An 18,647-nucleotide genomic window follows, 5' to 3' on the forward strand; every position below is an offset into this window, starting at 1 on the left:
AATTTTAACGCCAACGTCTAATGGCAATAAAATGGAAGTTTGAAACTTTAAATCAACGATTAGGCTATAAAAATCCTCTTCCAAAACTCGACGCTTGGATTGATTGGTTGGTGAACGTAGTAAAATTGCATCGTCAAACCAAAATTCGGTGTCCCAGTAGTACACATTTTTTTAGCTATTTTATACGAATATCTAGTACTAGGACCCTACGAACTTAAGTGTCCAAAGGCGACAACAAGTCGTCAGAGCCGGCAATTTTGACTTTGTTATCTTTCGCCAGCTCAGTTCTGGGCCAGCCCTCTTGTTAGTGTTTTGTCTGTGGAACGGGACTAACGTATAACGCATATGGTATCCCTACAATAATACCGACCCATACTACATACATACCCCATGCATACATATTCTACAGACTATTATTTTTGCTAAATAGTTTATGGTTTCAGTTTTTAATTTACATTTAAACGTGTATAATTTTCTACGCAAATTGAATTTCGTTATACACTAATGTAGAGTTGAATTTAAATCTTAAATGTCAAGGAGTTTCAAAATGGCCACCGTAAAACCATAACGATTTCCGGCGAATGTCAGACAAAATTATTGAAGAAAAATTTGAATGTAAGATCTGGCAGTATCTCCAATTAGATGCCTTGGCCTTAACCTGTCTCGAAGGACGAAGTCTTAACGCTATACAAAAGAAGATGCTGCTTTCCATCTTGTTGCACTTCTTACAACACCTGTTAAAAGACGTTGTCGCCTGTAAATAAGGATTAATTTAAAAATTTTAGCTATATCCAAAAAAATTTCTTACAGCTGCTACAGTTTTAATACGCTTCGTTTAATTAAACGGATGCATAAAATTAGTTTTACACTGTAAGCGGTTTCGTAAAATATCTCCACCGTTGTTGGCTGCAGCGGTGCATGGTCAACACTTTCTTACACAATTTCACGGCGCACGCGCACCCATGTTTCATTTGTGATTTCACCGACACTCCCCACGGACGTCCTTTCCGCTTCTAAACACAGGGTAGTAGTGAAAATCTAGAATTTATTAGGGCCGTTTGGATCTCTAAACGAATCAGTGGAATGAACATTTACGTAATGATTTTCTGTATATTGTAACTACATTTCATTTCATTGTATGTAGAGATATATCTCGATTGATAAATCATATAATAATGTGATAATGTGCCTGACAACCACACCCATTACCTGGTCTTAAACTAGGTAATTCCCTGTACTATGAGTATCAGAGCAATGGAATTCACTTTGTGGCACTTCCCAGAACAACCAGGCCCGTACCAAAATTGGCAAACTTCATTTCCGAAATGAATCCTACCGAGAATCGAACCCGGGACCTCCTCATCCAGTACGCACAGTGCAATCCATTAGACCACTAGTGTCGTCAAAAATTAAAAGGCATGTGCTAACAGAAAAACTGAAATTCTAATATAGGTATCTTAATTACGATAAAAGTAAACGAAATTCAGAGGAAAAGTACCTATATCTTTATTGGTGAGTGCTTTGCTCGTTATTTGTTTACGAGGTTCGTTTATTAACAATAAGATTCGTGACTTCCTATGTTAGTCATTTACGAGTTTCCTCAAACATAATTATATTTGTCAATTTAATACTCCTTCCTACTCATTGTTATAACAATATCTCGGAGTAATAACAAAGCGTACTTACAAGAGTAAAACTGCGTGAGTGGCCGAACGGTTACCATGCTGCTCAGCCACGCAGAGGTCCCGGGTTCGATACCTGGGTCGGGAGAAATATTTGTATGGTCCACATTTATTTCTCTCGTGAGTTTGAGTGTAATTTGTGGTTGTGTATGTGTGTGTCCAAGACACCCGTAATTGCTGGTAAAATTACAAGCACAATGGGACTTGTCAACTTATGTCTCACGGTGACAGGCGCAGTGGCGGTGCCCCTCAGATCTTTGCGATTTAAAGCTCTGAGTGGTACTGCAACTGTTATGGACAGGCGTGTAGCTTACCATTAGGTGCACGAATATTATTCGTCTCGTCACTTGATATTACATTTAAAAAAATACAGGGTTTCCCTTGTAGTGCGGGGCTATGAATGTGTCCGTTAAAAAAACAAACTATTGTAATGTTAATATGTTTTTTATTTTTAAAACTGTTGTTGTTCGCTTATACAAGGAAACATTTTTTGACGAATAACAATTTAACTTTGAGTATATAGTTTGAAAGAGTAAGACAATTTAAGCCAACTACGTCGAACAAATTATTTTTGATGTAATTGGCCTTTACGTCCTTTCTTACTCGAAATATCGATAATTTCTAGCATTCTGTGTATACTCCAATTGAGCAACCGATCTTACTCCCCAGTATTCAAATATAACAGGTTGCAATAATTTTTCAATCTATTTTGAATCTATTTATTTATTTATTTATTAGGCACACCAACAGTTACTACAATAATTCAAGAGTAAGTAATACATTTCACAAACTAATCTAATTCCGTAACCATTTATAGGCGAGCACCTCAAGCAAAAATAAACATGTGTGTATAAATTAAAAGGAAAAAGAAGAGGAAACAAAAGATAACAAAAACAATTTTAACAATTTTAAGACCAAGAAACTAACTTAAAAATATATATATATTTTTAAGCAGAATACACACAATCATAACGCTCCTGTCGTTAGTACGCAATTTGCCCAACCCACTATAAGTAGTTACTCTATCTAGAGATTATCTCTATTAGCCTTCGTATTCTGTAAAAGGTAATTATAATAATAATGCTTGGCCCATTGTTTCAAGATGCCTTTGAAAAGTACATAGGTAAAAGCTGCCAAATTAAACTATATATTAATAGAGAGGTTTGCATTAATATTACACATAACTAGTTGATGACTTTACCATTACAATCAACCGTGGCTATGGAACCTTGGGAATTTTATTAGCAGTAGAGCTGCTTGTGAATAAGTTCATTCAGGGAAGTACTGCCACCTTACCTATTTCTGCGTTTCGGTTATGAAGGGTAAGTGTGCTGGTGAAATTACAGGCACATGGGACTTGTCGTCTTGCGTTTCAGGGTGACGGGCGAAGTGGCAGTGCCCCTCGGATCTTTCCGATTTAAAGCTCTGAGTGACACTGCAACTGTCATGTATAGGAGTGTCGCTTACGACCAGGCGCACAACGACGTCCCGTTGTTTGGTATCATGAAAAAACCTGTAAAGAACCCGAAACGTTTTTGTAAAAAAATAGTTGCATTTCAAAAGCGTAGAAATAGCGAAAAGTATCCTAGAGAGCGTTTCAGCATCCTCAGGATAAGCTTTGTCGCTCTCTCGTTATATCCCAGTTATCTTTTCCATCATTCAATTTCGGTTTTTATTCTCACTCCATTACTGTTCATGCGGCCAAACTTTGGAATGCACTTCCCATTACTGACCATGATCTTTAAAATAACAGTCAAGGAGCACTATTTATCGAATGTTCAATCCATTTTATAGTATGAAATATGTATTTATATAGTCTGTAGTAATTAAATGTTTTTGTTATTGTTTTTTTATTATTATTTTATCACATAATTTCATTTTGTTTTGTTGTGCACGTAAACCCTGTATTTATTATTGTGACCTGTATTTTGGTCTGCAGGAAGAAATTTCTTTTAGAATCAGGTAGTGCCTTCTGTTTGTGTTTTCCGTTTTACTAAATGTGATTTGTGTTTTCCTGTGCAATAAATGATTAAATAAAATAGACAAGCTAAGAAGTCTACATGCCAAGGTAAAATTAAATGTTGACCATCGGCTTTTTGTAGGATCACGTGTGGAGGTAATACGCCTTTACTACTGTAAGCTAATGCTTAAAAGTTTGCATTTGATTTTAGCGGACAGCCAGCACTGACCCACATTATGCAATTACCCATTCGGAATTTTCACACAACATCAACCTTAATGAGCGAAAATCGCGCACATACCTGTAGGTACATAACTAAGACATAACTGTTAGACTTTCACGCAAGAAGCCTCTGTTTTTTTCTTTTTATGCCACTTAATTTACCCCATATTAAGTGACAATTTTGTTAGTATCGAGTCTAATGACATGGACGAAATTGCGGAAGTATGCTAAAGGAGTATCCACGCATTCGCGTGATTTCACGGTTATTTTACAAAATTGACGAATTCAACATGGAAACAACAAAGATCAAGATATAATTTTTTCCTTCATCAGGCGACACTAGCGTCTATATCAATATATATTTTTTCTCGCTAAAACGATATTTTTGAATGCAACAAGTTGCAAATCTATACTAGTTTAGTAGCAGTAGAGCTCTTGTGAAAGAGCTCGTTCAGGGTAGTACTGCCACCTTAATTATTTCTGCCGCCAAGCAGTAATGTCAGCATTACTGTGTTCCGTTTTGAAGGGTAAGGGTGCTGGTGAAATTACAGGCAAGTTGGACTTGTCAACTTATGTCTCAGGGTGACGGGCGCAGTGGTAGTGCCCCTCAGATCTTTGCAATTTGGCACTGTAACTGTTACGAACAGGCGTGTAGCTTACCATCAGGCGCACGACTTGTTCGTCCCGTCATATCTTAAAAAAAGACTAGCACTACCACAACAAACTTTAGTAAATATATCGAATGTTAGAAAACGTAATACCTATTACGTTTTCTAACATTCGATAGTAAAACAATTCGATAGTAATAGTAAAACCGTCAAAAAGAAATATATTTCTAGCATGTGTTAATCATAGTGAGCCACTCTTTTCATTACAAGTTACGATTAGGTATTAAATCTTGAGAATATCACGCATGACTTGATTTAGCGCAAATTCATCTATGTTTTCTCCTTCGCACGAAGTTAGGCAGTAATCTGTGCATTAATCAGTGCTGGTACGGCGTTCGATTACATCTCTAACAGAGAAATGCCTCTTATATTTCGTAGCACTAAAGCAAAATTCTTTGCTACACATTAATAAGTGTTGATACGCATCTCCCTTTCATAATTGTGCGTATTATGGTTATTAAATTGGATGATAAGAAGAATATAGCTTTACGTAACACGTACTACAATAAATGTACTAATTACTCGTTACATGTAAAAATGTTTCCTTCTTTCTCCTAGACTGTCGAATAACCTAAATTCACCGGACGTGGTCCGTAAACGAGTTAATTGCTGGCGTAATTTATAATATCACTGTACAATTCACCACGCGCGTTACCTCTAGTTACCATGGCTTAAAATGTTTAATATACTGTACAGTTATTTACAATGCTATATTCGTAGAGCACAGTGTCAGACCTACTTTTCAATGATTATCATAATACGTGATTTCCAGTCATATCGTAGGACCTCACGGTGTCTGTCTTACGTGTAATATGTCATTCCAACCTCTATTTGTCCGCAAAACGTCTCGGTGTTTTGTAGAAAAGACGTAAACGACGTGTCGTAGATTTTTCATTTTTTAAAATTAAATTTTGGTTTTAGTTAAATTTAGGATTTTTATTTAAAATTGAAGCTTAAAACATGATGTAAATATTTTAAAACAGTTGTTAGAACCTAAAAAATCTCCTGAACAATCTACCAAATGTCACATAAATACTATACCTGCAAAACAGATCTTGCATGGTGCAATTGTATTTCGTCGTCTTTGCTTCAATTTAAACTATAGTTACATTTGCAAAAATCTTTCAATATCGACAATAGAAAAAAGAATACTTATGCATACTTACAAATTTTTTGTTCTTAAATTTTTTAACCCTTGCATTTTATTTGTTTTAGTTCCGGGAAGCGGCAAATTGGCTCCAATGTCTTAGCAAGGTAAATACACACATTATTTTTAACAAATAATAGAAATAAAGTTAGGAATAATCCAAGGATAAATGGAAGACTACACTGTGACTGTAAAGATACTAAAGCATACAGCGCCATCTAGCGGAATTTGACAGAACTATTAACTTCGTGACCACTGTATTAGTTCGCGCAACGTTTCACAAACCCAAACGGCGCAGTAATGTTGCGGCATACTGCCAATAGATGTCGGTACTGTATATAAAAATTTGTGCAGACTACAGATAGAACTTTGTCGAACTAGCATTATATAGCCAAACCATAAAAACCAGAAAAAATATTATTTATTAGATATTATTAAATAAGTTTAAAAAGTCATATGTATTTTATCGCTGATAATCGTTTTAATTAAATGCTACAATTACGCCAAGCTAAGTTAAATAAGGTCAGTCATCTAATTAACCTTCTTAGTGGAGGTAATTCATAATTGATACAAAATTAGAGTATGGAACACGTGAATAATAATGGGAACGTACGTACTCTAACACGTAACCTAAAAAAGTAGTCGGCCTAGTCTAAAGGGTTCGAGAACCAAATAAAAATATCTAAGGTAATTTACCAGTCGAACGATTAACAGTAATGCAATGTCGTCATTGACGTAGTCGACAAGGATTACTACTACTAAAACTAAACCTTTACAAACTTAACTTCAACCTACCTTTTTTTTAAATAGGTCGACCTATATTGAGAGACGTATGCCGTAATTGCTCTGGGTATTTTTTTTTCTCTTCCTAGACTTAATATGATTAGTTGGACTTTTGGCCCACTAACCACTTCTCATTCTAGAATTTATAGGGTCTAAAAAGGTAAATGTTGTGTTGTTGCAGCCAGCTGTATCGGTCGTCGTCGTTCAACTCGTCCGGCTGCGGGTCGGGCGGGGAGCCGGCAGACGACATGTACTCTGATGTCTCACTCGAAGAAGACGTCCAGGGACTGAACTATAAGGTCAGTGGCTATATTTACCGATCAATATCAACCTAAAATTGTACACCTAAAGTCTACAACAAAAAATTTCGTTGGACGACTGTCGCGTCTAGCCTATTCCCATATCACGACTATCTGTCGTGACTGTGTCGTGGACGTTTATTTTATCGTAGAACGACTGTCGTCTCTAGCTGTTCCCTCTAGATCGTGACGACAATTTATCGATCCACGACAGAATCGTTTTAAGCTGCTATTATCTATCGACACATTTTTATCGTGACGATTTATTTATCGTCTGACGACTGTTGCTCTAGCTCTTCCATTGTCACGACAGTCTGTTCCTGTCCTGAATGACAGTGTTGATCTATGTATGAACAACTTCTTTTAAATATACAAGCCACGACATTTTACACTGTAGGACTGACTATATGTCGTCACGACATAATGGGACCGCGCCCTTTTTTTTTCTAATATCAAGTGACGGGACGACCAGAACAGTTGCAGTGTCATTCAGAGCTTTAAATCGCAAAGGTCTGAGAGGTACTGCCACTGTACCCGTCGCCCTGAAACATAAATTGACAAGTCCCATGTGCCGGAATTTCACTAGCACACTTACCCTTCAAAACCGGAACACAGTAATGCTGACATTACTGCTTGGCGGCAGAAATAGGTAAGATGGCAGTACTTCCCTGGACGAGCTTTTTTGCAAGGAGTCTACTGCTACTAACTTATTGTTATATCGTCTGCAACTACCAATACGTTAAGTCTTCTGTTCGCGAAAAAATATGTTGAAGTAGTTTCTTTAACCTAGCATTATTCCAGTCGAAAACACGCGCCTGTATAAACAATGTAAGGTAATTTTCGTCACGTACCTATGCCAACGAGTGAGCCTCTGTACATACTTATGTCAACATGTAAGCGTACATATGTACGCAGTAATATTATCTATAGATATTATAACGTGTCTGATTCTCCGTAAGAAATTATAATATCGTAATTTAACTGTCACGCGTCATAGAGACACACGGTGTCCCTTATGATTTTGGTACTGTAGCGTCCTAGCGGCATACTGTGTCTCTAACGCGCGACTGTGTTTTTATTGGCTGAACACAATTCCATCGTGTCAAATATTTTACTATACAAAACAGAATCATCAATAAGCGCCAACATGGCGCCAACCAATTACGATAGCAATGCTTCATGAGACATCGCATGTATATGAGATTTTCAAGAAAACTCCTCACGATACTCGGAAATTGTTTTTATCATCTATGTAGTCCTCGGCCTCATTGTTTTATCAAGTCATTACGTCAATTTCCTTCCGCTTGCATTGTTCAGGAGTGATAACACGGACATGTTGTGAACATTACTTTACTCAGTGCTGTTTGTAACTTAAACTTAATGGGTATAAGTTTTAAAATAGACCACAATGCGTCGTGTGGTGTAGATACACACGTTACAGTACAAAACAGATTATCAGTAGCCACATTGAGGCAACAGACCCTGGTTCGAGACTGGTGTTTGTTGGGTCTTTGTATCAAGTATTAAAGTATTTTCACATAAAATAGATGAATATCATGGTAGTAAAAATATCATGATATTCAATAACAAATTATAAAAAGCCGACCTCAAACGTACGTGGAATTACATCTATTTGCCAAGTTTTATTGAAATCGGTTACCGGAAAGTGCACGAAACCGGATACATCCCCTAGTTTGCCACCTTTAGAGGTGGAATATTTTCTTCAAATTTAAATGGGACCAATACTGAGGTACCCTCTTTCCAACAAAAAAGAATCATCAAAATCGGTTCACAAATTATCGCGTAACATACATACAAAAAAATACAGTCGAATTGAGAACCTCCTCCTTTTTTTGAAGTCGGTTCAAATATGCTTAATAAGTTAAAACAACAAAACTATAATTATATTTTAAATATTTGTATTGATTCGTTGTTTAAAATTAAAATAAATATCTCTAAATTCGTCAAATTAACGTGTCTCATGAAATTATTTTCTTAAACGTTAAAAGTAGATTACTTTAGTCACGCAAATAATACGGAACGATGATCGAATAAAACAAACCGTTGGCGTTACCATTCCGAAAATAACCACTCGCGGAATCGAATTTAGTTCACGCCTTGCAATAAATAATCGAAATATCTTTGTTAAAACTATGGAGCTAATAAATGTTTATTAAAGAATGAAGAAACAGAAAATTTAGAAACGTTTCGGTTTGTTTGAAAAAACAAAAATTCAGTCAACCGCGACCTGTAAAGGGTCCAAAACGTTGGTTTGTTTGAAAAAACAAATATACGCGATTTAAATCCGGAAAAATAGTTACATTTCCTACTCAATCGATTAATTTCTTAAATTATTAAAGGGACAATTCTTATTTTTTTATAAAAAATAAGTGCACACTTGACTTCCATCTCACCTGGTGGAAAGTGACGATGAGGTCGACTATGGATGAGGTGGTCGATGATGCACGCCTAAATAATGTCTATTGACTCTCGCCTTCAAAAGGTCCAAGTTATAACGTTCAGGGAACAAGTCTGCAGGCAGGGAATTCCACTCCATAACAGTTCGCCATATAAATGTGGAAGCGAAGCGCTTCGTGAGAATACTTAGAATATCCACAACATAGGGGTGGAACCCCAGCCTACGCCTAGTCCCCCGGTGATGGAAAGGGGAAGGCGGAATCAAATTATGCAATTCGATCGCAAACTCGCCGTGATATATCCTCAATATCAGCTAAACCTAACGAGTAGGTAATGACTTATTACTTCTCCATATTTCCTGATTATTTTAATAGCCAAACTCAAGCGCAAAACTTCAAAATAAGGCTATTTAAAACTATAAGTTTTATAGATTAATTTAGTGAAAAGAAAGTTGAAGTTTTATTTAACAATCAGCCTTACAATTTATACATTTGTAGTTTATATTTAGCTGTTGGGTTTGGCAGAAGTATGAATATAGAATTAATATTGGAAATAAGAGCTTGAGAAATATGGTAGTAGGAACTCTGGCGGCATGCAAGAAAATGTAGTGACAAACATAGAGAAAGGGATGCTTAGTTGGTACGGATATGCAAAGAGTATGAAAGAAAGAAGATTGACGAAACAGATTTAGAAGGAACGTGTCGGTGGGCGTTTTGTAGGGGCCGACCGGCGAGCTTCTTCTTCTTTAGCCGTTCTCAACCTCTAAGGTGTAGGCCTCCTTCAGTTTATGCCATCTTTCCCGATCTTGAGCAGTTTCTAACCACTTTGTTTTCACCAGTGCTTTGTTATCGTCCTACCAACGCATCTGTGATCACAGATTCCTCTTGGGCGTTTCTCGAGTGAGCGTACCACTACCAAATTGACAACATTCCAAAGAAAGGCCTTCATCATCATCATGGGTCTCATCTCAGGAGGATTTGGTCCATAGTCCGCCACGCTGGCTCAATTCGGGTTGTGAACCTTCTTCGACGTGCAAGTTTCATCACCGAAAAGTTCATAGTATATTTCAAATTAAAGTACTGATGCGTGTTAATGAGGCGCATGATTTATATCAGTATCGCAGCCAGTGGCTGTGATGGAAAACAGGGTGAAGTATATATTACCTGTAACGGCTTTACTAGCCGTTAATTGAGAAGTGCGCTATAGAATTAGAAACTAACCCAAGTGCAACCTATTTCCACCTTTCTCCGTGCAAGGTCGAGCTGGCCTGCAGCCAAAATCTAAAATAAATACGCGTAACGTGCTTTAACATTTGGTGACAACACATGCGAATTTGAACAGTTTACTCAAACTGTGTTACCACAGTATATTTTAGAAGTATATGGCTACTGTGTAAATATAAACAGATAAGTTTATGCATTCTTAAACAAATGTGTGAAGGTCATAAAGTAAATAATGCTGAAAAAATTTCTAAAAATTGAACCAAATGTACGTTTATATTTATACCGATCAAAAGTACTGTTATGTACTGACTGTATTTCCGTTTACTATCAATAATTAAAGATTATCACATTTAAATTCCATTACGATTCAATATTACTGTCCAATGAACTCAATCAGCATAATATTATGTACAATATCTCTATTCAAATAATATATAAATACATTAATAGTCAAAGGAAAGGGCTCTAACAATGGAGCGTGCCGGTTCATTTCATAGTCGCACTAGATCGCCGCAATGGCCGCCGGAAACGAGTCCTCAGCTGCGCTCGCGCCGTTTCCGGTCCTACGTGCGTGCGTCGCTATCCTTTCCTATACGATAAACACGACTATTATTAGACAAATGGGTTTGTGTTAATGGCCAATATTCCTTCAAAATATGGAACAAGATTAAAGACTAATTCGAATTAATGGCATACATAATAAACCGCTCTCTGAATCTTTAGCACTAGTTTTGAGAATACAACAGAGAGATCGATCATCTAAGACGCCTATGAAACCTGAAACACTATCTCAAAATCAATCTAAGACTATAAAATATGAATTATTGAACGTCAACCACATTACTCGTATTTCAAGTTTCAAAATCGACATTTTATCTCACTTTAAACTCTAATCCGACACCTAGCAGTTAACCTATACATTTACAATAGTTGTCCCCAGGTGCATAGAAGTGTTATTAGTACATTCTAAACAATAGGTCCTTCGAGAAACTTCATGCCAATGGTCAATCTATATAGATAAAGTTATAAGACGACATGACTTGAACAATGGTTTTAGAAACGCCATAGATAGACTTTGTCGTAATTGTATGAAAGATTGAAGTACTTACGTTGTTAAAAAACCAATTAATTGTGTATGAAAAAAACTTGAGACACTTGGATCCTGACTTACTCTTATGATATCATTCGCTTATTGCAACCTTAAGAATAATTTAAACAATCTAATAAACAAGGTGACGATCAAGCTCAGTAATCGAGATGATGATAGGCGTTTCTCCGGACTCCTGACATCCTTGACACACTTGCAGGCACCTACACTATGCGCACACGCCACCCACAGGCGTTCCATTGTTTTGTGGAGCTTATCTACTCGTAATTGATGTTCGTAAAACTAAATACCTAACATGGACTTCGGAAAATGGAATACCTGTAAAGATGAAAAACTTTGTTGTACTTAGAACTCGGCTAAAACGACCCCATTGAAATTGGATATAAGTGACGTTTATGGGATTATGCATAGGTATACGTACAGCATTTGCTGCTGGCAATTTTGTAAACCTGCATTGGAAGTACAGGAAAGTACGAATCTCTTATCAAAGCTGTCATAGCTAATAACATCGTGGAAGAAAGATCAAAGAATCTTCGCGAAGAAGCAAACAGAGAACGCGAAGCAGCAAGAGAGCACCCATTACAAACCTTTAACCCTTCCATGGATTTAGAACCATGTTTGTCAAAGTGTAACCCTGTCGCTTTGACGGGAGAAAAGTCAAAGATGAGCAAGAATTAACCCATAATGAATACAAAATTTCAAGTAAATACAGTTTACAAAAAAGTAAGACCAAAACGGACATACAATCCAAGAATGACGCAGATAGGGATAATTCTAGTAGTGCAGTACAGTAGAAGGTAAAAAGAATCTAAACTAGACCTAGATATTGACTTCGAATTTCTGATTACATTTACTGCCTCATCAAATGGAGTTGCCTACCTACGTCACAAATTCAATGGTACGGACGTTTGTTTGAGTGACAATAAACCGCAAAAGTACATATAACTGTTACATTTATGTATAATTAAAGTGTTATCTTTTCCTTCCTGCCTGAGGTTAGAATCGCAGTTGTTATTTTCCTGACATTTTACTTACTGACAAAATAAATAAATACATTTTAACCTGAGGCAGTAAATCTATGTGGACAGCTCTAAAATGCAGGAAACATAAAATGGATTTTTTTTAAATACCAACCCTTGTAGCATGGCTGCGCAAGATACTCGCGACGCGCGCGATAAAATTTAAATAAGAGCACGCTATGGGCTGTCTCAATCAGATCTAATTTAGATAGCCAATAAGGCGCGCTTATTTCAATTTTATCGCGCGCGTCGCGAGTATCTTGCGCAGCCATGCTACGGGGGCAGGTATGCTGAGGTATGCAGGTATGCCCGGTGGTGAACGACACGTTTCTCCATAGCAGTTGCAGTGCCACTCAGAGCTTTCAACATCACAAAGTTCCGAGGGACACTGCCACTGCGCCGGTCACCGTGAGACATAATGACAATTGACAAGTCCCATGCGACTGTTATTTCGCCAGCTTCGAAGCACCTTTCAAAATCGGAACGTCTAAGTAGTAATGCTCACATAACTGCTTGGCGGCAGAAATCAGCAGAGTGGCAGTACTTTCCTGGACGAACTCTTTCACAAGGAGCTCCACTGCTACTAAAATGTGGATTCTTATTTATACACTGAATCAATATAATGGAGAGTGAATCTGTGAACTATCAAGATATTTTGTAGAGTTAACTGCGCATAAAAATCGTATCGGTCATCCATCATACAAGCAATACACGACCACTATATAACCATGACACTTTGATAAGCGGAATTTAGTAGCATTCGTACCACAACTGACTATGATACTAGACGCAGCGATATCTTTGTTCTGACAACCAGGTGCCAGGCGACGTACACCGACTTTTGTATAAAATCAGCAACATTGAAACTGCTCCTCGTCACTTAACTCTACCCCTGAATCAGAGGTTCCCAAACTTTTGGATCTCGTAGACTACGTATCAATTTGTTCTGTTTAGTAATCCCCTGCCTTACTCATATGGATTTTTTTACAAACTCATCAAGTTCAAATATATTTTTGACGCTAACACACTTTGAGTGCTTCTTAACTTCGATAACTTTGACCGTATGGTGAGAAATTTATAAACAAAAAAACACATGCTTATTTTATACATTTATATAACCGAATATCTTGTTTATTGTAAAATGTTTACTTCATTGGTAATTTATATCTATTATAAGAAACTATTATATGTGTACATAGCTACGTAATTAAATGTTAAGTTTTATACATTTATCTAATAAAATACGTTGTGTTTTATTATGTCTATAAAGGTAATTTGTAGGTCTATTATATGAAATAAATGTAAATACATAAATTATATATTTATGTATTTACATAAGCACTAAACAGTGCATTATTGATTATTGTATTTATGTCAATCCATCCAAACTTTTAGTCACGATCTGCCTAAATGGGTTCCTCTCTTGTGGATCCTTATTAACGTCTCTTGCCCCTCATATTTTTTCTCTGACATGAACTCCTTGTAGAGTGGAGTGGACCCCTGGGGGGTCAATATATCACCACTTTTGGAATCATTGCCCTAGATAGTAAACAAAAGCTGTCACTTCGTCACCTCAATAGAGATTGAACGGGTTGCATAAACGACTAACATCGGCCGGTTTTATCTTATCTTCGAAGACTGTATGTATAAGCTATTGCATTATCTAAAGGCTTTATTGCATTATATGGCTTATTACAAGGGCTACCGGATTATCTCCTTCACTATAACCTAGTTAACACCATCTTTGGATAACTGAATTTATGATATAATACAAGAACATAAAACCTCTTATGTATAAGCCACACTCTTGGTGTAATCAGGCCACATCTGCAAAAGACAGTATTTCAGGAGAGAGGCTTAAAGATTGTAGAGTCGATATTAGTCGATAACGAATTATATTTCACATAAACGTAGTCGTTATTATTGTTTCACTTTCATGTGGTAAAAGCACTTTTGGCGTATGGTCACATGTGGTTTTACTGTACCAAGGTTACGAAGTCAACCAGGGTAAATGCATACACACGACTCGATTGCATTTTTTTCACAATTTGTCTAAAAAAATGCATTGGTGACAAAATGTCATCTTTTGCGGGTAAAATTTAGCTCAGAGGGTTCTGCTCCACTATAGTGCAACGGTGTTAAAATTACTCTTTCTATGTATTTTAAAATAAATCGATAAAAAAAGAATTCTATAGATGCTTTTAACCTAGTTAACTTCTATTAAAACAGCTGTCAAGTCGCTAAGCTCGAATTTTGTCTGAGAGAATGTTAGCTAAATTGCTCACCAACACACTTGCCAGTGTCTATTGGTTAGCGTTATTCTAGATTACCTGTACCCCGACTAACATTTTCAAGAAAACACTTTAAATCAGCGTTAGTAATGTTATTTTCAAATGAAAAAATACTATCAATTAAAATCAAGTAGTACAACAAATACAATGACGAAATACCCACGTCTATTAGAGGCGCAAAAGGGCAATAAAATCTTGATTAATACAACCCTGTAACAGAAGAATTACATTACACCAAAAAACGCAATGAAACTGAAAGTGGTGCGAACGAACGCGTGCGAAAGCAAACATATTGTGTGCTGATTGTCTTGCGTTTGAGATAAAACACATAACGCATTGCAACTTAACTCCTAACCCCTATTATTAAAGATTTTTTGCCTGTTTTCTAAAGAATACGACTTCTGGTTCAGTTTAAACAATGAACGCATCATGTTACGAACAGTTGAGATCCTCCTTTAGATATATTGTGAGACGGCGTAAATAAAGATCTTACACCAGATGTAACAAAAGTTCGTTATGATAAAATTACTTTAAGATTTTACAACACAAGAATATTATGTGATTGAACTTTGACTGATTAATGTGAGACATGATCCGTAAAAAGTCTCAACATCATTAATTTCCAAAGGAAACTACCAGAAAAGTAAGCAAAAGGGCAATAAATAATGCATTCTTAGGTCTTATAATTATAATAAAATAAGAGTTGTAACGTTCAAACCTGACTGTCTACAAGAAACCACTGAAAGTCATAATAGACTATGTGCCACACAGAGCAGTTTTATCCAGAAATCTAAAATAAAACCGACCTGGGGGCAACGTCACCAATCTAGGATACGAGAGTAAAGAAATTGTTTCAGTTTTTAGGGCGCGAAGATCGACAGCCTGTGCGAATGCGTATACGATATCTCTAAGACTAGATCTTATAATTACTATTATTTCTAGTCTAATTATAGCGTGAGATGTCATCCAGGAACGTAAGAGCTGGAAAATTCACGTCATAAAGTTTTATACTTCCTGAAAACTACGTAATTACGAAACATGACGACGAAGTATGAGTTTGAAAATTGTACATAATTGACCTTGGAGAATTGATGTCAAGTGACTTGTTTTCGAAGACAAGCCAAAAGAACACCGTTTCTTTATCAATGCTTATAAGATCAAATGTTTAATCAAGATTGGTAACCACAAAACTTCAATGTTAGGGAATATTTGGTGACCACAATAGATTTGGTGGTTTCTAGCTGCATCTAACATCTTAATCTTATTTCGTTTCATTACCTTTGTGTATTTCACATAATGTTTTATAAGTACTCTATGTAAGTACCGTTCACTCATCATCTATTTTAATGCCAAATCTTCTCTAGCATAACAAAACCAGTAATTGATTCCACCCTTGAACCTACATAAGGTCTTCTAGTATTGTTTCTTTGGAATGCGGAAAAGTGGGTACTGTCATCTCATTAATTTGTCATCACATTACATTACAGTACCTGTGCCAACTTACATCCTCAGTCAATAGCAATGTTTCTGCTTGATAGACTTTATGAGCACATTTTTTCTCACCTCCTTTTTATAAGTTGGTAGCAACCAAATAGGAGAGAACTGTTGACAACCATTATGTCAGAGAATAATTCAGGTATGTTTATTAGTTCTTGGTTTATGGGATATTGTACCGAAATATTTTTAAAAGATGTTCGAAAGAAAAACATAGGTATATCCCGGTAAGCTAAGTTTGGTGAAAGAAATCATTTAAATAAGTATACATTGTAATTCCTTTAGGCAAACGATAATTACTTATTAAAGAAATAATTTCCTGAACTGGACAGGAGCAAGTTTAACACTTAAGATAAATTGAACTGTAGTATACCGTTTCCGATAAGAACAGATCAAAGTACTTCCTCTTTTTTGAAAGATAACGTAGATGCTTGCACATTTCAAAAAAAAACGAAATCGTTCATCAATTATTCGAAAAGCAAGTAAATACTACCCATGACTGACTTTACACTCCATTTTATTCACCGAACTGCCGCACCCCACCCTCGTGGTTGTTACCCTACTTTGAATACACAGACAGGGTGGTCAATATCCCTCGCGTTAGTGATTCCCAGCTAAAATCTGTACAAATTAAAAATTGGTTAAATTGTTAAAGCTATGTACTGCCCCGTTGTTTTATCTTACTTGGAAATTGAGTATCATTCGCAAACAAATTTATATAAAATGCACCAGACATAACGAATTTATTCATATTGATTGATTGTAGAACAACGTACTCAAGTAATGCATGGTAAACTGCAAACACAGCTATACTTCTAGAAATAACACCCTGTACAAAAATGTATATCCCCAACATTGGAATACATCGTATTTCTACCCTCCCTGTTGAGTAATCTCATAATGAACGACTAAGGGGGAATACCAAACAGCATTGCATGTCTAACTGCGATAACATGACGAAAGAAAACATCAAAGTTTTCATAGTCGTAAAAAACGCAAACTTCGTTTTGAATTCCTTGCATGCTCAGAAAAGATAATGAAAACCCAAATTTCAAATCGAAAAAAATCAATTCAAGGAGAATTTGAAAAGTTAGACAGTTAACAATAGGTAAAAGTGTAATGGAATTTATAAATAATGATCAAAAGGTAAAATCGCAATGATGTTATAGATACTATAGACGAACGAGTCAGTACTTATACCATTGGAACAATTCAAGAAGAACGCTCCGAGTCCATCAATGTATAAAAAGATAACAGTTTTAAGAGATACCTTAGTAGAAAACGTGATATCGAGAAATATCTTTCGATAAGATATAACAAAACAGTAACATTGAAAATGACACATAATACATAAAAGATGTAGAGTCAGGTTCCTTTGCAACATTTACAAATAGAATAACTGCATATTGAGACGGCAGTTGTCCTAAAATTGCCAATACTTTTTGTTCGGATTCTTGATGTATCGAATACTACTTGTTTGCAACATTTCGCCTCATAAAAACATTATTAAAATGTATGAGAGTGCATTGTTCCGTGTGTTTGCAATTGTTTTATAAAGTTGTATAATGGAGGTTATGCTGTCTACTTTCATGGAGATTGCTGAGAATGTCCGACCTTTTGTTTGCAGAGCTATGTAACTCAATAAATGTTTTAGTCTAGGTAATAATGCGAAGATCGATAAAGAAACCTAATTGATGTACTTGAAATTCTTTTATTTAATTTATTACGTTATCCAAGAACTTTTTGTTATATTTATGTAACAAACAGAAACAAACAATCTGAATTTGATGGAGTATACACGCCAGCACGTCAAGCTACACATTGACGTATCTTGTTCCGTTGCACTGGAGGTGATTTTCGAACAAAAATGTGTAGTCTGATGTGCCGTTGTCAAAAAGGTTTTAAAATTAATAATCTTAAATGCCCATTTAGTTTATGTACAAATAACCTTTTACTACATCTGTTTCTGGCATACATATTGGTACTTACGATAAAAATAACGTCAAGTGCGGTATGATTATCATGTTTAAAATTCGTTTCCGTTCAACATTACTTCTTCTTTTGTTCTTTAAAACATTTCAAGTATTATTTTCATTACTGCTTAGTAAATTTTATTTCCTTAGCCTGGATTAGAGTGCGTTCATTAGCTTACAATTCTCAGTTCCTTTTTCGCACGACCTAGTCTAAAAAAAACAATGAACACATCCAATTTTAATGCTATATTAAATAACCTAGCTTCTTTATTTATTCTGCGTATACCATCTATGATACTGATATTTTCTTTTATTATTTTCTATATACATTTAGTTTCTCCACCATACCATAAAGTCACT

The 18,647-nt window shown here is 36.0% G+C and overlaps 1 protein-coding gene across 4 annotated transcripts in view; it reads left to right on the plus strand.

The window, feature by feature from the left end:
• Positions 1–18,647, plus strand: part of LOC113228006 (rab11 family-interacting protein 4) — a 120,880-nt gene that overhangs the window by 76,801 nt on the left and 25,432 nt on the right. For all 4 annotated transcript variants that reach the window (XM_026461127.1, XM_026461124.1, XM_026461125.1 and 1 more), the window contains 2 exons: positions 5,748–5,786; positions 6,644–6,761. In XM_026461127.1, the coding sequence (XP_026316912.1) occupies positions 5,748–5,786; positions 6,644–6,761 (157 nt within the window). The remainder of the gene's footprint in view (positions 1–5,747; positions 5,787–6,643; positions 6,762–18,647) is intronic.

Source organism: Hyposmocoma kahamanoa, unplaced genomic scaffold (genome assembly GCF_003589595.1).
Source record: "Hyposmocoma kahamanoa isolate Upper Pololo Valley unplaced genomic scaffold, ASM358959v1 220, whole genome shotgun sequence".
Classification (NCBI taxonomy): Eukaryota; Metazoa; Arthropoda; class Insecta; order Lepidoptera; family Cosmopterigidae; genus Hyposmocoma; species Hyposmocoma kahamanoa.